This window comes from Trichoderma aggressivum, assembly GCF_033847375.1.
Source record: "Trichoderma aggressivum f. europaeum strain CBS 100526 chromosome Unknown scaffold_048, whole genome shotgun sequence".
Classification (NCBI taxonomy): Eukaryota; Fungi; Ascomycota; class Sordariomycetes; order Hypocreales; family Hypocreaceae; genus Trichoderma; species Trichoderma aggressivum.
The window spans coordinates 115,230-130,914 of NW_026946414.1; the positions used below are offsets into that span (position 1 = coordinate 115,230).

At 48.4% G+C, this 15,685-nt stretch overlaps 6 protein-coding genes across 6 annotated transcripts; 4 read left to right on the plus strand and 2 right to left on the minus strand.

Annotated features, from left to right (window-relative positions):
• Window positions 1–1,572: 1,572 nt before the first annotated feature.
• On the plus strand, window positions 1,573–3,199 carry Triagg1_9035 (uncharacterized protein; the record flags this gene model as incomplete). Its single annotated transcript, XM_062903948.1, has 4 exons — window positions 1,573–2,433; window positions 2,487–2,598; window positions 2,662–3,017; window positions 3,158–3,199. The coding sequence occupies 4 exons, from the start codon at window positions 1,573–1,575 to the stop codon at window positions 3,197–3,199; spliced, it is 1,371 nt and encodes a 456-aa protein (XP_062751979.1).
• A 230-nt stretch (window positions 3,200–3,429) lies between these two features.
• Triagg1_9036 (uncharacterized protein) lies at window positions 3,430–5,456 on the minus strand (the record flags this gene model as incomplete). Its single annotated transcript, XM_062903949.1, has 2 exons — window positions 3,430–3,903; window positions 3,960–5,456. The coding sequence occupies 2 exons, from the start codon at window positions 5,454–5,456 to the stop codon at window positions 3,430–3,432; spliced, it is 1,971 nt and encodes a 656-aa protein (XP_062751980.1).
• Window positions 5,457–7,228: 1,772 nt separating this feature from the next.
• Triagg1_9037 (uncharacterized protein) lies at window positions 7,229–8,097 on the plus strand (the record flags this gene model as incomplete). Its single annotated transcript, XM_062903951.1, has 2 exons — window positions 7,229–7,368; window positions 7,431–8,097. 2 exons carry the CDS (start codon window positions 7,229–7,231, stop codon window positions 8,095–8,097), a joined length of 807 nt encoding a protein of 268 aa, XP_062751981.1.
• A 1,060-nt stretch (window positions 8,098–9,157) lies between these two features.
• Window positions 9,158–10,594, plus strand: Triagg1_9038 (uncharacterized protein; the record flags this gene model as incomplete). Its single annotated transcript, XM_062903952.1, has 1 exon — window positions 9,158–10,594. The coding sequence occupies one exon, from the start codon at window positions 9,158–9,160 to the stop codon at window positions 10,592–10,594; it is 1,437 nt and encodes a 478-aa protein (XP_062751982.1).
• Window positions 10,595–10,662: 68 nt separating this feature from the next.
• Window positions 10,663–12,002, minus strand: Triagg1_9039 (uncharacterized protein; the record flags this gene model as incomplete). Its single annotated transcript, XM_062903953.1, has 3 exons — window positions 10,663–10,947; window positions 11,006–11,411; window positions 11,512–12,002. The coding sequence occupies 3 exons, from the start codon at window positions 12,000–12,002 to the stop codon at window positions 10,663–10,665; spliced, it is 1,182 nt and encodes a 393-aa protein (XP_062751983.1).
• A 1,164-nt stretch (window positions 12,003–13,166) lies between these two features.
• On the plus strand, window positions 13,167–14,842 carry Triagg1_9040 (uncharacterized protein; the record flags this gene model as incomplete). Its single annotated transcript, XM_062903954.1, has 3 exons — window positions 13,167–13,416; window positions 13,484–14,483; window positions 14,548–14,842. 3 exons carry the CDS (start codon window positions 13,167–13,169, stop codon window positions 14,840–14,842), a joined length of 1,545 nt encoding a protein of 514 aa, XP_062751984.1.
• Between the last annotated feature and the right edge of the window lie 843 nt (window positions 14,843–15,685).

Below are 15,685 nucleotides of genomic sequence, written 5' to 3' on the forward strand. Positions count from 1 at the left end.
AGCACTTTGTGGAGGATGTTGTGTAGCCGAGAATAGCAAATCAACCCAGACGGGTAACACACTTCATTTGGAGGTTGTGTTGTGGCTTTGCTCTTGCATATATATGCGTCATTCATCTCCAATGGTAGTTCTTGGTCTGAATCCTCATCATTCACCGAGGTTGGAAGTCCAACGCACGTGGCGACTTCGGAAGAGAGAAGTTTCAAAGCCCAAAAGATTCTTTTACTTATCTCTCGAGATATCAAATCTTGAGTGTTGTTCAAGGATCTATGAAGTCCCATGCGTAGGGCAACCGACATAGACGTACAAAGATAAGTATAACAAAATGGAGTTCGGGTGGTGTATGTAAGAAAGAGGTTCTTGAACACGATGGCTTGCATGGAAACAAGGTCATTGCAGCTTGCTATATCTTGCAACTGCTTGCTTTTGATGAAGTATCGAGACCTTGAAAAGTTAGTACATGTTGGGTTATATCAGTGTGGTTGAGGGAGGGATATATACGCTCTTGTAATCACCTCGTCGTACCCTGATCTTTCTGCAAATGGATCGACAAACAAGCTCCCATAGGCGAGTACTGCGTAGAGAAGTGGCAAAAATCTTCTCTCTTTCAAGCTATACTCGCGTGGTTCCAGTGAGTAAATCATGTTGAAGGAGAAGTCAAAGCTTGGTCGATGAACTATATGCAGCAGCACTTGTGCATCCAGAGCGGCGTCCACCAGCTTCACCGCTTGATCCCGTCCTGGCAAGGGAACTTCATCAAAGCATCGCGCATCGCTTTGGAATAGGCCTGGTACCGACCCATCGACAGGAATCCTTTGATGGGTCATGGAACTGTCCCCGAGTTTTTCGATTAGCCCTTCCATGAATGTCCTGTCCGCAGACGTGCCATGGAATTCAATTTCGCCATGCTCAATGAAATGATGAGCCGTTGTACACTTGCCAATTTCTTCTGAGTCAGTCTTCTTGGGGATGACATTCTTGGGATGGAGATGTGAACTTTCTAACGGAGATTTGATCGGTGGTGGTAGGCTAGGAGATGGAATTATAGTTGTATTATCGATTGCTGGGCAAGGATAGAACTGATTTGATTCAACAACTTTCAGTCTTTTTTCCATGGCATCGAGCTGAGAAGATGCATTTTTAGCCCTTTTGACAGCACGCTTGGGGCGCTCCGAATATACACAATCTGTCAGACCGTCAGTTTTGCTCTGCCGAGCCAGGCTCGAAAGCACATTCGCCATACCTCGGAATGATATGCTGCATTGGCCACATGGATCTCTCTTGTCGCATTTGACTTTGCGTCTGCGGCAGAAATCGCATGAGATTTTCTTCCATTCAACCCTGTGCTCTTCTCTGGACATGTGAGGGAGATGAACAGTTATAGGTGGCTGGAAAAGATATTTGCCTTTGCTGCCGCATCCAGTTTGATTGGGTTGTTCCGATACAGCAGGCAAAGGCACAACTGGCTGGACGCTCTGCGATGATGTCGCGTGGCAAATTGACAATCATTCGACTTTTGATTTCTCCTCTCATTTCTACAGACATTGAGTTTCTCTCTATCCTGCACTCATCATGAAACGCTCCGCTGTTACGTACGACATCGCCGACGGCAGAACTCGTCCGGCTAAGAGAGCTGCCACTTCTACCACCAAGAAAGCTGCTGCTTCTACTAAGAAAACTACCGCTTCTACAAAGAAGGCTTCTGCTTCCAAGGAATCTTCCTCCAATGGAACAGCAGCAGCGCCGCCCTCGCAACCTTTGGATGATTCCCTTGGAAAGCGCACCAAGACACCGTTGGGACCGAAGGGAGAGCTCATGATCCCGCAAGTCCTGCCGAGAGAGTCCGTCAAAGCCATTGAAAAGCTGCTTCTACCACGAGGATGGGTGCGCACTATCGATGCTACCCCAGAGCGTAGCCTCAGTCTCTCAAACAGGCGATGGTGGGAGGCGAACGGCCTTTGGCTCGAATCGAATAAGAAAGCCCTGGGCTTGACTGCCAAACAGTGGAAGATGAAAGAAGAGGCACTTGCCACAGGTTCGCCTCTCGGAGAAGACGATGCAAACACCCCCGAAGAATTCATCTGCATTTACCCGCTGGAAGACGAAGAAGACTCCAACGACGGAGACGGAGAAGACGATGACGATGACGATGACGATGACGATGACGAAGCGAGAGGAAGCGGAAACAAAGCGAGCGCTGCAGACAAGGAAACCAAGAAAAAGGAAGCTGAAGCAAAAGAGGAGGCCCTTTGCGACCGCGTGGGAAAACTTGCTTCTCGACACCCAGAGCATCTCTGGGTTTCTAGTCTGGGTGGCTACGAGCGGTTTAAATGGTGGACGCAAGAGATCTGCAAGCGAAACCAGGACGACTACTCTCTCCACGTCTACAACGACTTTAGCTGGTATGGAACCATCGAAGTCCTGGAGAATTTGGTGAGTCGTCTTGGGACAACATCGAGATCTTAGCGGCTAACTGTTCATCGTAGTTTGTGCAGTTCGAACGCGTTGTCAAGTCCAAAACCGCTCAACCTTTGGAAGTATGGCGAGAGGTTGAAGGACTTGCATTGCTTCTAGCCAGCGGTAACGCCGTATTCGAAAGTGAGTTGATCTCTATGCAGCACTGGATCTGAAGTATGTTTACTAACGGAGCTGTGTAAAAAGTGTGCGATGATGGCGAACGGTGTGAGCGAGTTTTGGAGCTCTTTGGATCCATGACAATCGCCGGTATCGACGTGCTTCAGAAAAAGGGTCTCTTCACTAAAGATTCCACTATTCCCAACATTTCGATGATGCTGTCTCTTCTCATCAGATATGCATGGTCGATGGGCCGCGGCGACTTTGGCCTCGAGGATACTGTGACTTGGATCTTTTATGTTTATCAACAGACCGAGGCTGCAGGTATAACTTTGGGTGGACCATCTGGATTTGAAAAGATTCTCAAGGAGATCAAGAACGAAGCTCCAGAACATGAGGGAGCATCGCTTTCCAAGGTGGCAAAGGGCACATTCACCAGCAAGGTACGTTGCTCTCTTGGTTGAACCACTGGTTTATCCGCACAAGCAAAGCTGACACAACTCTGTTCCATTAATTTAAATCTTACGGCTCGCGAGGCGGTGACGAATTTGTCATTGCGAAAATGCCTGCTGCTCGGAGAAAGGGGTACTCCTATGGAGGCGGTGGAGGTGGGTTGATGTTCTAGAAATGCCCAGAGCAAGCATGTTTGCCCAACTATCCTGTTAGACACGGTTGTACAATCACGAACGATTAAGTTGATAGCCCATGAGTGAAAAGATAATGATGTACATGATTCTCACATTTAAAAAGATACCGCACGAAATAGCGTTAATTGCCACTGTCCCATTGCCAATGATGTACATTATCCACAGCGGCAAGTGACTATTTACTCATATAAAGTAGGAATATATGATTTCAAGGCAAGCTCAAGAACAACTCGAGCAGCTTGGGATAGTTGGGTGTGCCCAATCCAGTAACAGGATCCCATCCCTTGGTAGCATTGAATCCAAGGGTGCCGCAACCAGGGTTGGTTCCGTTCGTGATGTCGTTCAACACTCCTGGGTTCTCGTACAGCGCTGAGTTGATGAGTCCCAACGGTCCCTTTCCGATCTTGATGCGCTCTTCCACAATGCGGTTAATCAGCGATGCGAAAATAGGCGCTGAGGCAGATGTGCCGCCAGAGAGTCCCTTCTGGCCTTGCACCCAGACTGCAATGTTATCACCGTTTGCTGCCACATCGGGAATGCCTCGTCCATTCCGGTTGTAGATGCCTGTGCTGTTTTCGTATTGGCCATTTTCGTAGTATGGGTATGACGGGTTGTATTTCTTGAAATAGTTGGCGACGGCTTTTTGTTGGTAGTTGGGGATTGGGTAGATGTTGGAAAAGCCCTGTAATTGATCAGTAGATGTTCCATATTTGCTTGTATCACAAATGCTATACTTACACCGCCACTGCTGTAGTTAAAAGAAGGGCTGGGATCAAAGACAGCACTCTCAGGATCATGGACGGTCTTTCCGGGGTAAACCTTTGTTGCTCCAACGTTTGTCAACCACGGGCAGCTGTTGGGATGCGTGGGAGAAAAGACATCATCATCTCGTAGACAACCGTAAAAGTCTGCATCGGTATCTCCAGGATAACCGCCCACTCCAGTGTCGCCGCTGGCTACAAAGACAGACACGCCCTGTAGAGCAAGTTTCAAGAACTCCTGGCACTGGCGCTTCTGGTAGTTTGCGGGGAGATCGCTCTCTTGAACGCCATATGAGATGGAGATTACGTTGGTAGGCTTGTAGACGCCACACATGAGAGGGCCTTTGTAACCACCAGAGTGCGTATCGGGATATACAGGGTCAAGCGTGGGATCGTTGCCCGTCTCTCCAAAGGCAGAGTAGGTGCAGTAGGAGCCGTCAAGGGCGTCAAAAAAGGTGTTGAAGACGCCAGTGAATTGTTGGGCGTAGAATGCATCGTCGGTTTGGAAGAGAGTTGTAGTCTGAGGGTAGATGATGGGATATGCAAGTTCAAAGTCGAGATTGCTTTCACCGCCAGCGTTTCCTTGCGACACGGGAGCCTTGGCACCATCAATGGAGTCCAAAGCGGGATGAGTGCCGTTGGGAATGTATGGGGTGTATTCGGCAAAGAATGCGTTAAAGTCTGGCTGAGAATAAACATCGCCTTGTTCAAAGACGCCGAGCGAGTTGTTCTTGCTGACTTTGGCGTGAGGATCGGGTGCTTCGAAGTTGTAAAGCGCCTGCAAGCATTTGGGCGTAATGGTTTGATCGCAAGTTGAAAGATCATCTGGTGACGACTTCTTTGGTAGCTTAGGGAAAGGCCTAACCTGTTGTTGTCGGCGATGAGGATTGAAATTGAGGTGAGCTTCGAATGATCTCTTATCCCTTTTTCGAAGCTCCATGAGAGTACCCTTGACTCCGGGAGTGATGTAATCGACATGTTCTGAGACATGCTCTGGTAGATGATATTCGTGAGTAGCGACTAGAGCGCGGTCTCGATCATCATGGAAGTATTTTGTATTCAGAAGGCTCTCGACTTCTGCAGCAGTGGCATCAAAAGCCAGCCACACTTTGTTATCACTGTGAGTGATTCTCTCTTTAGAGATACCCGACTTGATCAACCAAGCAGCCACCGTCTCAACAGCATCGTCAGAAGGCTTGAAGGCTTCAACCACCTCATCCAGAGTCCAATGTTTGCCGTATAAAGAAGAGCCGGGGTGAGAAACTTCCGTCAACCAGTCCTCTGCCTGCTCCATTGCCTTGACATTCTGCTTCAAGCCCACTCTGACGGGAAGCACAACATCGGGGGAAACTCGTTTGTGCAACTTGGGATTCGGGACGGCGCGCTTCTCGTGGACGACATGATCACCAGGGATTGATCGACCTGAAGTCAAGCCCACAAGAGCAGCAACTTGGATGGCTGATGAGAAGCGCATCTTGACAATATGAAGGGTATAACAATTGTATCAGAGCGCCAACTCACTTACAATGAGGCAAATCTAGCATTCATCTGCGCGGTGCACCTGGGCGTAATTTATACATCTACAAGCACGATCGGCGCCATCCATCATGCCGCTCAGTCAAATTTCTCCAGAGAAACCCTGCGATGATACTGTACAGGTCCTCTCATCGTGCAAGGTCCATTCACCAACAATGGGCAGAACTTTTGATTCCCTTCTCCAACCACTTAGATATCGACCATTCAGCGATGAGCGATGCAAGCTAAGACAAATGCCTGCATAATCACACGGCAAGAATCGCAGTGAGGTGATGCGCTGCTAGGTTGGTTCAGGAAGGTCAACTAACCGGCGCGCAACTCCGCCGAGGCAATGCTGCAATTTTGTTCCCGTTACGATCATCATTCCGGAAATCGCAACAGGGAACCGGCATTATCGGCACCGTTGCTGGAACTTTTGAGATGCGAATCCAGATGAACCGATTTGGCTTGTGACAAGGAGATAGCGTTGGGTGTGTCAAAGCAACCCTGGTTCATCATGAGCTGTCTAAACCCGATATGGGTGGGTTTCAGCGTTGAGATGGAGTTGATAACGTACGGACAGCATTGAAGAGACTTTAATCCGGACCGGAAGAGTAGGATAATAGCATCTCGTATTGGATAGAATCCATTACGATACGTTTGTGAGTGATACGATTCTGTCCACATTTCTCATATATGACACTGCCACTAATAAATAAAGAACAGATGAACATATTTTCTCATCAGCTTGTTCACTAGACTAGATCACCTACATGTCCCATTGCGCCTCACTGCATTCTTCAGTACGTCAAGACTTGTTTCGCTCAATTACAATTATACAAAAAAAAAATATCAATCTCAACCGCTGTAACGTCGCTTCAAAGCATGATTCAATTGCACTGTAATCTGGCGTATTGCAGCTCGTATCCTGATAGTAAAAGACTAGGATCACGGTTCTGGTTGCACACACCAACACGATGTGGGGTTTAAGTGAGGTCGGCCTTCATAATGAGTACTGTTACTGTATAAACGGCTCATGGAGATATCTATGTAGTTTCTTCACATGATCAAAACATGGTTATAACGACGTCACATTGGATATTACGAAATGCATCCAGGTAATTGGATCTACTCGTGGCTCCTCACCGGCAACAAGCGATGCTAGGAGTCACAATTGATGCCCCTCCCACACACAATCAACCATCCGCCTTTAATGGTCCACATCTCGCCAAGAGAAATATCACGATCCCGTGTGTTGGCTCTTTCACTTACACACACACGGCCCGGAATATGGCTCCGGATTACTCTAAACGGCAACCGATCCGGCCGGCAGCCACCCATCACAGCAAACTGTCAAATCTCGGTTCTCGGCTTGTGTCAGTCATTAAGCTTCCGAAACCTCCACCAAGCGCTTTGTCACCACACCATCAGCCTTGAACGATAGCCTGAAGCTTCTTTGGGCTCCCACATAATCATTATGACGACCGCTCGCCTCCTTTAGGAATGCCCGCTATCTCAAACGGAGTCAGGCTGCAAGATGGTCGGGCAGCCGCCACGTGATGATACGATTCGCTCCCACCACCAGCTGTATGTCAGATAACGCAGTTGATATTATAAATGGCTGTTCATCTGGCCATTGATGCGGGGTATGGCTTTTGTCTGCATATCTTACAAGTTTCAGGCATATTACTCTGTTTCTGCGCTGAAATCTCGTCCCAAAGACACCACGCAATGGCCTCAAAGATTGCAATTGCTTCCTTGATTGCCTTATCGGCTGCTTCGGAGGGCCTTCGACCATGGGAGGCTCCTGGTCCTAATGACTTGCGGAGCCCTTGTCCAATGCTGAATACGCTGGCAAATCATGGCTATTTGTATTGACCTCTCTCCAATTGGAGCCAATTCTTCATCAATCAGGGGCTAATTGGTGTTCAAGACCTCACAACGGCCGCAATATCTCGGCCCAGCAGTTTGCCGATGCAGCTTTCGAGGTCGTAAATATCGATCCCATGGCCATCAAGCAGGTTGCAAATTACTTTCTCAGAGCTGCGAACCAGACTTCCATCGACTTGACAGACCTGAATCGCCCTGGCATACTGCAGCACATTGCTTCTCTCACCCGAGACGACGTTACAAGCCCTGATAGCGTGGATGTCACAGCATCTCCAGATCGAATTCACCATCTTATACAAGACAGCGACACCGACTGCATTACAATTGCTTCGCTTGCAAAGTCTCGCCTACACGTTGAAGATTTGTCTCTGCCCAATGAACTGACTCTGAAGGAACAGAGCTTGGCATATGTCGAAGCAGGTCTCCTGCTGTTGACGATGAATGAAGGAGATATTCCGTCTGGATGGAGCTTTCCTCCCGCAACCGCATATTGCGCCCCCAAGAAAAGAGTAGAAACGTGGTTGATGGAAGAAAGATTACCAGAAGAGCTGGGGTGGAAAAAGTCAGAGCGAACGATTGGTCTCTTGGACTTTGTGCCCGTCATGAAGGGCATTTACGAGGAAAAGAGATTGCAGGCTGGCAAGGGCCCATTGTGGAAAGCCTTTGTTCCTCCTTTTCTGCAGCAATCAGGAACCGATAGTGAGCTATGATGAGCTTTAGTTTGGTGCGTGTGTTTTCTGAATATGATGTTGAATACCAAAAAGTATCGTTTGAACAACCGGTGTAATACCCATGCGATACGTCAACCGCGATACCGTGAAGAAGAAATCTATCTCTGCTTATTCTTTGAAAACGTGGGTATCTTTGCAAAACATTTTATAGAAGGAATTCGGAGTATCAAAGTGTTGACAACCTATTCTTCAGTCGTGGTCAAGACATGTAAAAAAGATGGTGCTTGGGCATCAATAAGATGCGGGGATGCGCAAAAAGAAAGGGATCCAATCCAATGCAATGCGTAATCTGGGAATCGAACCCAGGGCTCCCCGACGTTGCTCGGATGGCAACGGAGAATTTTACCACTAAACCAATTACGCTTCGATGTCTTGGAGTTGAGATATTCCGATTGAGATTCCTGGCGCCAGTGTTGTTGTCTCGATCTCGATCTTGAGAGTGACTGGAATGTATAGACGTAAGATGCACTGAGAATCGACTCAATGCTTTACTCGGGCATTAGTATTGTAGAATAGAAGCTCCATTTTGGAGCCTACGAGCCAATTAATGATTCACCTCATTGGCTCACCGCTGCAATGCAAGAGGAAGCATGGCATCGCCTCTGTGTAACATCGTCTTTGCCGCATATGCCGATCAATTTCGTTGACGAATTAGTTAGTTGTCTGTAGTCTGCAATCGGAAGTCTCCCGAATGGAAATAAAGCGGCTTGTTCATTTTAATTCCCTTAGCAGATTCATGGCGACGGTTGGGGAGGATTACTATCATGCGGCACCTCCAATAAAAAAAACTTTCCGCAAATCTATCCACCAATGTTGTTTTCTCACTGTCTTAGCCTCAGGTGGAACCGCGCGGTAATGACGATATATATATATATAGAAAACCAGGATCCCCCAGAATACGGAGATAACCGTTACTCATCTTGCATCTGCTGCTTTGCTGGCTGCTTGTATAATTTCGTACGACCCTAAAGACCATCCGGGCTTATAGCGAAATTACAATAAACATTCAACCCACGACGCTAGATACAGAGACGGCATCATGGCGCCAAAGAAAAACATTCTGCTCGTCATAGCAGACGACATGGGCAAATCCCTTGGCTGCTACGGCGATTCTACAATATCAACGCCCAACATTGACCAGCTAGCCTCTGAAGGCACGCTGTTTGACAATGCCTTTGCCAGTACAGCATCTTGCAGCGGAAGCCGATCGGTCATCTATACCGGTCTCCATACGCATCAAAACGGGCAATACGGCCTGGAGCACTCCAACCACCATTTCATGACCTTTGATTCCATCGACACTGCTCCCAAGCTCTTCAATGATCTTGGGTATCAAACCGGCATTATTGGAAAAATCCATGTCGGTCCCAACCATGTGTATCCGTGGGAGGTGCGGAGAGAAAGCCCAACCCGAGACGTTTCTTGGGTTGCCGAGCAGGCTGATTTGTTCTTTCAATCAGCAAAGGATGACCCCAGGCCATTCCTTCTGACGGTGGGATTCATGGATCCTCATCGGGACTCGACTCGTGGTGGATTTGGTAATGGTGACGAGAGCGTATCTGCTCCGGACGCGACCTACGATCCTGCAAAGATTACGGTTCCCAGCTTTCTCAATGACATTGCCGAAGTTCGCCAGGAAATGGCTGAGTACTACCGGTCTGTTGGCCGAGTTGATCGGGGATTTGGCTCAATCATGGAGGCCTTGAAAAAGGCTGGCTTCATCAATGACACGCTTGTTGTTTTGACGAGCGACAATGGCCCGCCGTTTCTCAATTCAAAGACGACCCTTTACGACGCAGGTGTAAGACTACCTTTGATTATACGGAACCCTCAAGGGAAACCTGGCCTAAAGAATCCAAATATTATTTCTTTCATCGACCTCCTACCGACATTCCTCGACTGGGCAGGACATGATTCTGCTACACCCTCTGCCTCGGCCTCTCCACCTCGGCTCGGTCGCTCCATTCTTCCAATCATTGATGAAACTAATACACACGACGACTGGACAAAAGTGTTTGGGTCCCATACTTTTCACGAGGTCACAAACTATTATCCAACACGATTCATGCGCACATCGCGCTACAAATACCATCGCAACATAGCATGGAAGCTCGACTTCCCCTTCTCAACCGATCTCTACGCCTCCTTGTCGTGGGAAGGAATCCGCAATTCCCAGTTTCCAGTGAAAGTTGGAGAGCGCTCTCTGGAAGCATACGTCCGACGGCCTCCGGAGGAGCTGTATGACATGCAAGAAGACCAGAGAGAAGTGGTGAACCTGGCGGATCGTCCGGAATACAGAGATCTTCTGCTAGGATTCCGAAAAGAGCTCGAAGACTGGCAGCGAGCGACAAAGGACGCATGGCTGGTACGGGACGGAGTGTCATTGTCGGAGATGCAGGGACACATTGATGCAGGGTTGAAGATTCCAGATCGATTTGACTTTGACTTGGCGGCGCCAGGAAATACGCAGTCATAAGCCGGGCTTATTTTCTTCTGAGAAAGCATGAAAAGAAAAAGCTGATGGCATTTCCCAATCTTCCAGGGTCATGTCCAGTCGAGGCAGTTAACTTCTTGGTCTTGCTCTTGCTCCTGTTCGTCCTCGAGAAGGCGAGGCTGCCGAGCAATGCTGCTCGAAATTTCTTGCATCTTATCATGCAGAATTTGGAGCTTGATATTATCGCCACCGCCACGGAAACAGGTCAGAAACTCAGAAAGGCGGTTCAAAACATCCCGTGGACCAACATTCATCAGCTGCTTGCCCTGAAATGTCGAAGGCAGACATAGCAGGATGTCTGCCAGTGACATTGCCACTTCAAACAACTTCATTTCCTAAAGAGAAGACGATGTTAGCCGCAGATCATCTCAAGCCGAGCTCATTACTACACACCATCCCGAGGCCATGTGCTTCAATGACAGATCGAGGAAACCTATCAATGTTCTGAACCACATTTCGCGCGATCCGATCTGGAAAAGACAGGCTGAGACCTTCATCTGCCGCATTGGGCAGCAGATTGATGTAATACATGGATGTTTTCCACAAAACGACTCGCATCCACTGTTGCGTCAGGAGAAAATCTGCTCTCTGCAGGTCGGAGCAATTCCACGAAGCTTGCTGAACTCCCCTTAGGCGATCATGCATGGAGGCAAAATACTCGTGTGTTTGAGAAGAACCATCACCATCCATGGCGTTGGCAAAGCTTTGGAAGAGTTTGCTCAAACTGATGAAGGCGAATAGGATCGGGGGATTCTCGTCCACTTCGAGTTCAGGTAGATCAGGATCAAGCTGTAGTATCCTTGGAAAGTCAAATCGTGTAGTATGACCTCTGGAGTGTATCGTACATCTATTAGCGGCCTTGAACCATGTGTCGGACAAGAATATGAGTGTCTATCCACCTTTCCGTTACAAATAGTAGCCAGATTGTGCGCAAATGCCGCTGAGCCTCGAGTTTAGGTAGATTTGCATAATGAATCGCCTTATCGAGGCTCAGCATCTGCGCAAACGTGATTGCTTCGCGTAGTAGCATGGCTCCCTTGCGAATATGGCCGCGGTTTGCGTATGATACGTGTAAGAAGAATGATGATAGTAAGACGCTGATGGATGGATGTTCCAAGTAATCCATTTCGTGCCTCGCTCTCGAGGCCTCGGCAGCCATGAATGCGCCATCATCGCCTCCAAACCGGCCAAGTGCCTCATGAGATGCAGGCTTGAGTTGTGCTATTGTAACTGCACTGACTGCTGCGGCGAGTGCATACGCTTCAATGTCGGTGGAGTCCCGGAGACGGTTGAGGAGAGTATCTATGTTGACAACGGGCCAGACGGGGTATAGAGCTTGCTGATAAAGTCCGAGATAATGTTCAAAAGCGGAAGACGGCACGCGATTCATGCCAGGGTAGATGTGAGGCTGAGTTGACGGCTGTGAGTAACTATCGCCATCGGACACGGGAATTGGAGCTTTTCTATTAATCATGGTCGCTTCCATTGCCGACTTATTATTTAACAGAGCTTCCCGCTTCCTTTGTGCCCAGGGTCCCTTGGGGCCGGCCTTCAGCTTCCTCCTCTCGGCCACGCATTGGATAGAGAGGCTCTGGCATCGTTTACATGGCAACCCCCGATCACACCTCACCTTTCGAGCTGCACACGCATCACAGGCCCTGTCCCGAGCCATCTTTAAGTCCGATCCGGGTTGTATTCATCGCAAGGAGGTGCAAGATGCGAAGAATCTGGTGGCTCCGGCTTCGCGTACCCTCATCTTGGCTTCGATATTGAGTTTGATACTAGTCTGTTGCCACGTCCTGTGGGGGGCGTCAGACCCCAGCACTGTGGAGAATGTGATGCGGGGGAGACGATACGATGAGATGTGATTGAATCTCGTGCCTGGCATCGTGTGTGTACCTGGCATTAGACGGCGGAGTGGGATGCATCATGGAGAGACCAGCACCGCTGATGCTGCCCATCCACAACATCTTCATTCCAGCTCGTCTTGAATCATCTAGTTTTCAGATTCCAGCAGACAACAACTACTAGAATGGGGTCGTTTCAAATCCCTCAAACCATGTGGTGTTAGATTCATCGCGCCATAGACTAACACTTAGGTGACCGTATGAAGGCGAGTCAGCGCTGCCATCCAAGATGACCGCCTCTTCTCTCTAAATTAGCTCCGATTCTGCTTACGCGCGGAAAGATTTTGGACGGCGCGGAAAGATTTTCTAGCTCCCAATGCACATGCTTGCGTCCACCGAGCTTCGGTTGTCAACTTCAAACCTACATCTCAACTGGGGCGCTATCACCGAATGCTCGCAAGGCGACAGCTGTGCCGTCTCAACGAGGCATGGCCTAGTTTCCTTTGTGGTAGTTTGAACAAACCAAAGCATGGTTCGGCGAAGACGTGATGGCCCCTTGAATCACTCAATCGCAGATATTGCTTTCTCCCAATGCCCCGGGTGAAGATCGCTCAGCGGCTAAGTTGGAGTATATATACACGACGATATCCAACAATATTGCAATTACAGTCGCAGTTTCTTCAGCTTAGAACTCAGCGCTATCGATAATGGCACCGTCATTTCTTCGAGAAAACCGATTTGTTCGGCATTTTACTCCTCGGTTGGCACTCTCCGTCGCTCTGATTGCCCTGTCCACCTTCAACTATGGCTTTGATAACCAGGGGATTGCTACAAGTCAAGCAATGCTGGCATATAAGAAGCAATTTGGAGACTTTAACCCAGAGACCAACACATATGCCATACCCACCTACTACCTGTCTCTTCTTAACAGCCTCAACTTCATCGGGTTCGCTTTTGGTACGTCGACATATACAACACACGATGACAACAAGAACAAAATGTATCTGATGCATCATCACTTTAGGTCTTTACATCGGAAGCATCATCAGTGCTCGCTATGGTCGCAGAATGTCCATGTTTTGCATGTCCCTTTGGGCTATGATGTCCGCGACAGTGCTCATCTCGGCCACAACGAGAGGGCAAGTCCTCGCGGGTCGCATCCTTAACTACACATATATAGGCATGGAACTCTCTACCTGTCCTCCATTTCAAGCCGAGATTGTCCCTGCCCCCATCCGAGGCTTCGCTGTTGGAACATATCAAACCAGCTTGTTGCTCGGCGGTGTCATCATCAACAGCGTCTGCCGTGGCACAAGCGGGCTTTCGAGCAACGCAGCCTGGAGAATTCCGATGGGTCTCTTCTATCTCGTCCCGGTGACAGTCGCATCATGCGTCTGGTTCATCCCGGAATCCCCTCGATGGCTAGTGCTCCAGGATAGGGAGGAAGACGCTCTCCGGTCTCTGCAAACACTCCGCGGCTCCGACCCATCTTACAATGCCCTTGAGGATCTTGAGCTACTGCGGCTCTCCCTTGTAGAGGAGCACAACAAAGGGCGGTATTCTGACCTTTTTCGAGGCACCAACCGAAGACGCACACTTGTTGCCATGGGCATGAACTTCTTCATCCAAGCCACAGGATCACCATTCACCGCTGCGTACGGGACGCTCTTTGTCCAATCCATCGGCTCCATCAATCCCTTTAATTATTCCATCATGAGCTCCTGCATCAACTTCACCTGCTGTCTAATCGGAATCTCGATTACGGACAAGGTTGGTCGTCGTCCAATCCTCATGGCCGGCTCAGTTCTCCAGGTGATCTGGCTATTCACCATGGGAGGCATCGGAACGTCGGCGAATCCCTCGCTTGTTCAAAAACAAGTCATAGTAGCTGCTACAGCTCTATCATCGGCCAGTTTGTGTTTCAGCTGGGATCCCATGAACTACATTGTTACGACGGAACTTCCAGCGTCGCGATTACGAGACAAGACCCAGAGAGTTGCCTCCATTGTTAATATTGTGACCAAGTAGGTTTACTATAAACTATCTATCCATCGATTCTGGAGAGCTCATTGCTAATTCTGTCCATAGCTTTCTCTTTTCTTTCTTTACTCCGTATTTACTCAATGCGCCATACGCAAATTTGAAGTCCAAAGTGGGCTTCATATTCGGAGCTCTAGCCATATGCTCCTTCTTCTTTGCATATTTCTGTGTTCCAGAGATGAAGGGACGGAGTTTGGAGGAAATTAACGAAATGTTTGACAAAAACATACCGACTAGACAATTCGGTAGCTACGTGCTGGAACACAGGGTTAGCGACAAGGCAGACGTGATTGAGATGGAGAAGACGCCCGCTGATAAATTTGGAGGCATCCCTGAGATATAGCCAACTATCTACTATAGTGTTTCAATTGCAACATGATTACTTTGTGCATGAACTTGTATGTTACTAGCTCTGCAATTGTTGGTCAAACCCGTTGCGCTATTTTGTATATATCAAATCAAAGGTTCCATGAACAGCAGCCAGTAAGAGAAGGCTTTTTGTACATTTGATTGATTGCAGACAGTATGGAGAACCTGTTTAACAAACCGGTGTAGCCAATTTTAAGATTGAATGATTGAATTTGCCTCGATAAGAAGCTTCATCGATGGCAACGGGGCTGGACAAAGCAACAAAGTCACGAGCTAGTATCTCAGTAACAGAACGTTGAAACCAGATAGTAAAGCACTGCCGATCAATGTCCAGATTCAAACAAGGTTGCGTCCCGATAAACGGGCAATGCCGCACAGAAACATTAAAGTCAATCTACAGGCCCACATCTGAGGCTTCAGCGTGCTTCGAGAAGCTTACAGGGCAGAGTAATAATCGTCAGCACAGCTGATAATTCCGTACAGTGAGGCTACTGTAGTGATTCGTGTGGTGAAAAATGATGATGCTGCTTCAAGGATGAGAGTTGGCTGTAGAAATCCAACGATGCCGCATCAGCGTATCAACGACACGTTCAAACACGTACTCGTATTCTATGAAAACATACACTAGGCGAACACATGGTCACATTGAACCCACGAATAAAAACCCCTCCCTCCGCTGCTGCCTGTGCTGCCTATTTTGAGCCTCTCCAATCACAGCAACAGATCCCCCAACAAATGCTGATTATAAATGTCAATAGCAAACTTACATGTGGTGTCTAAATCTCAAACTATTCATGTTGTGTTCCTTTGTGTTTTC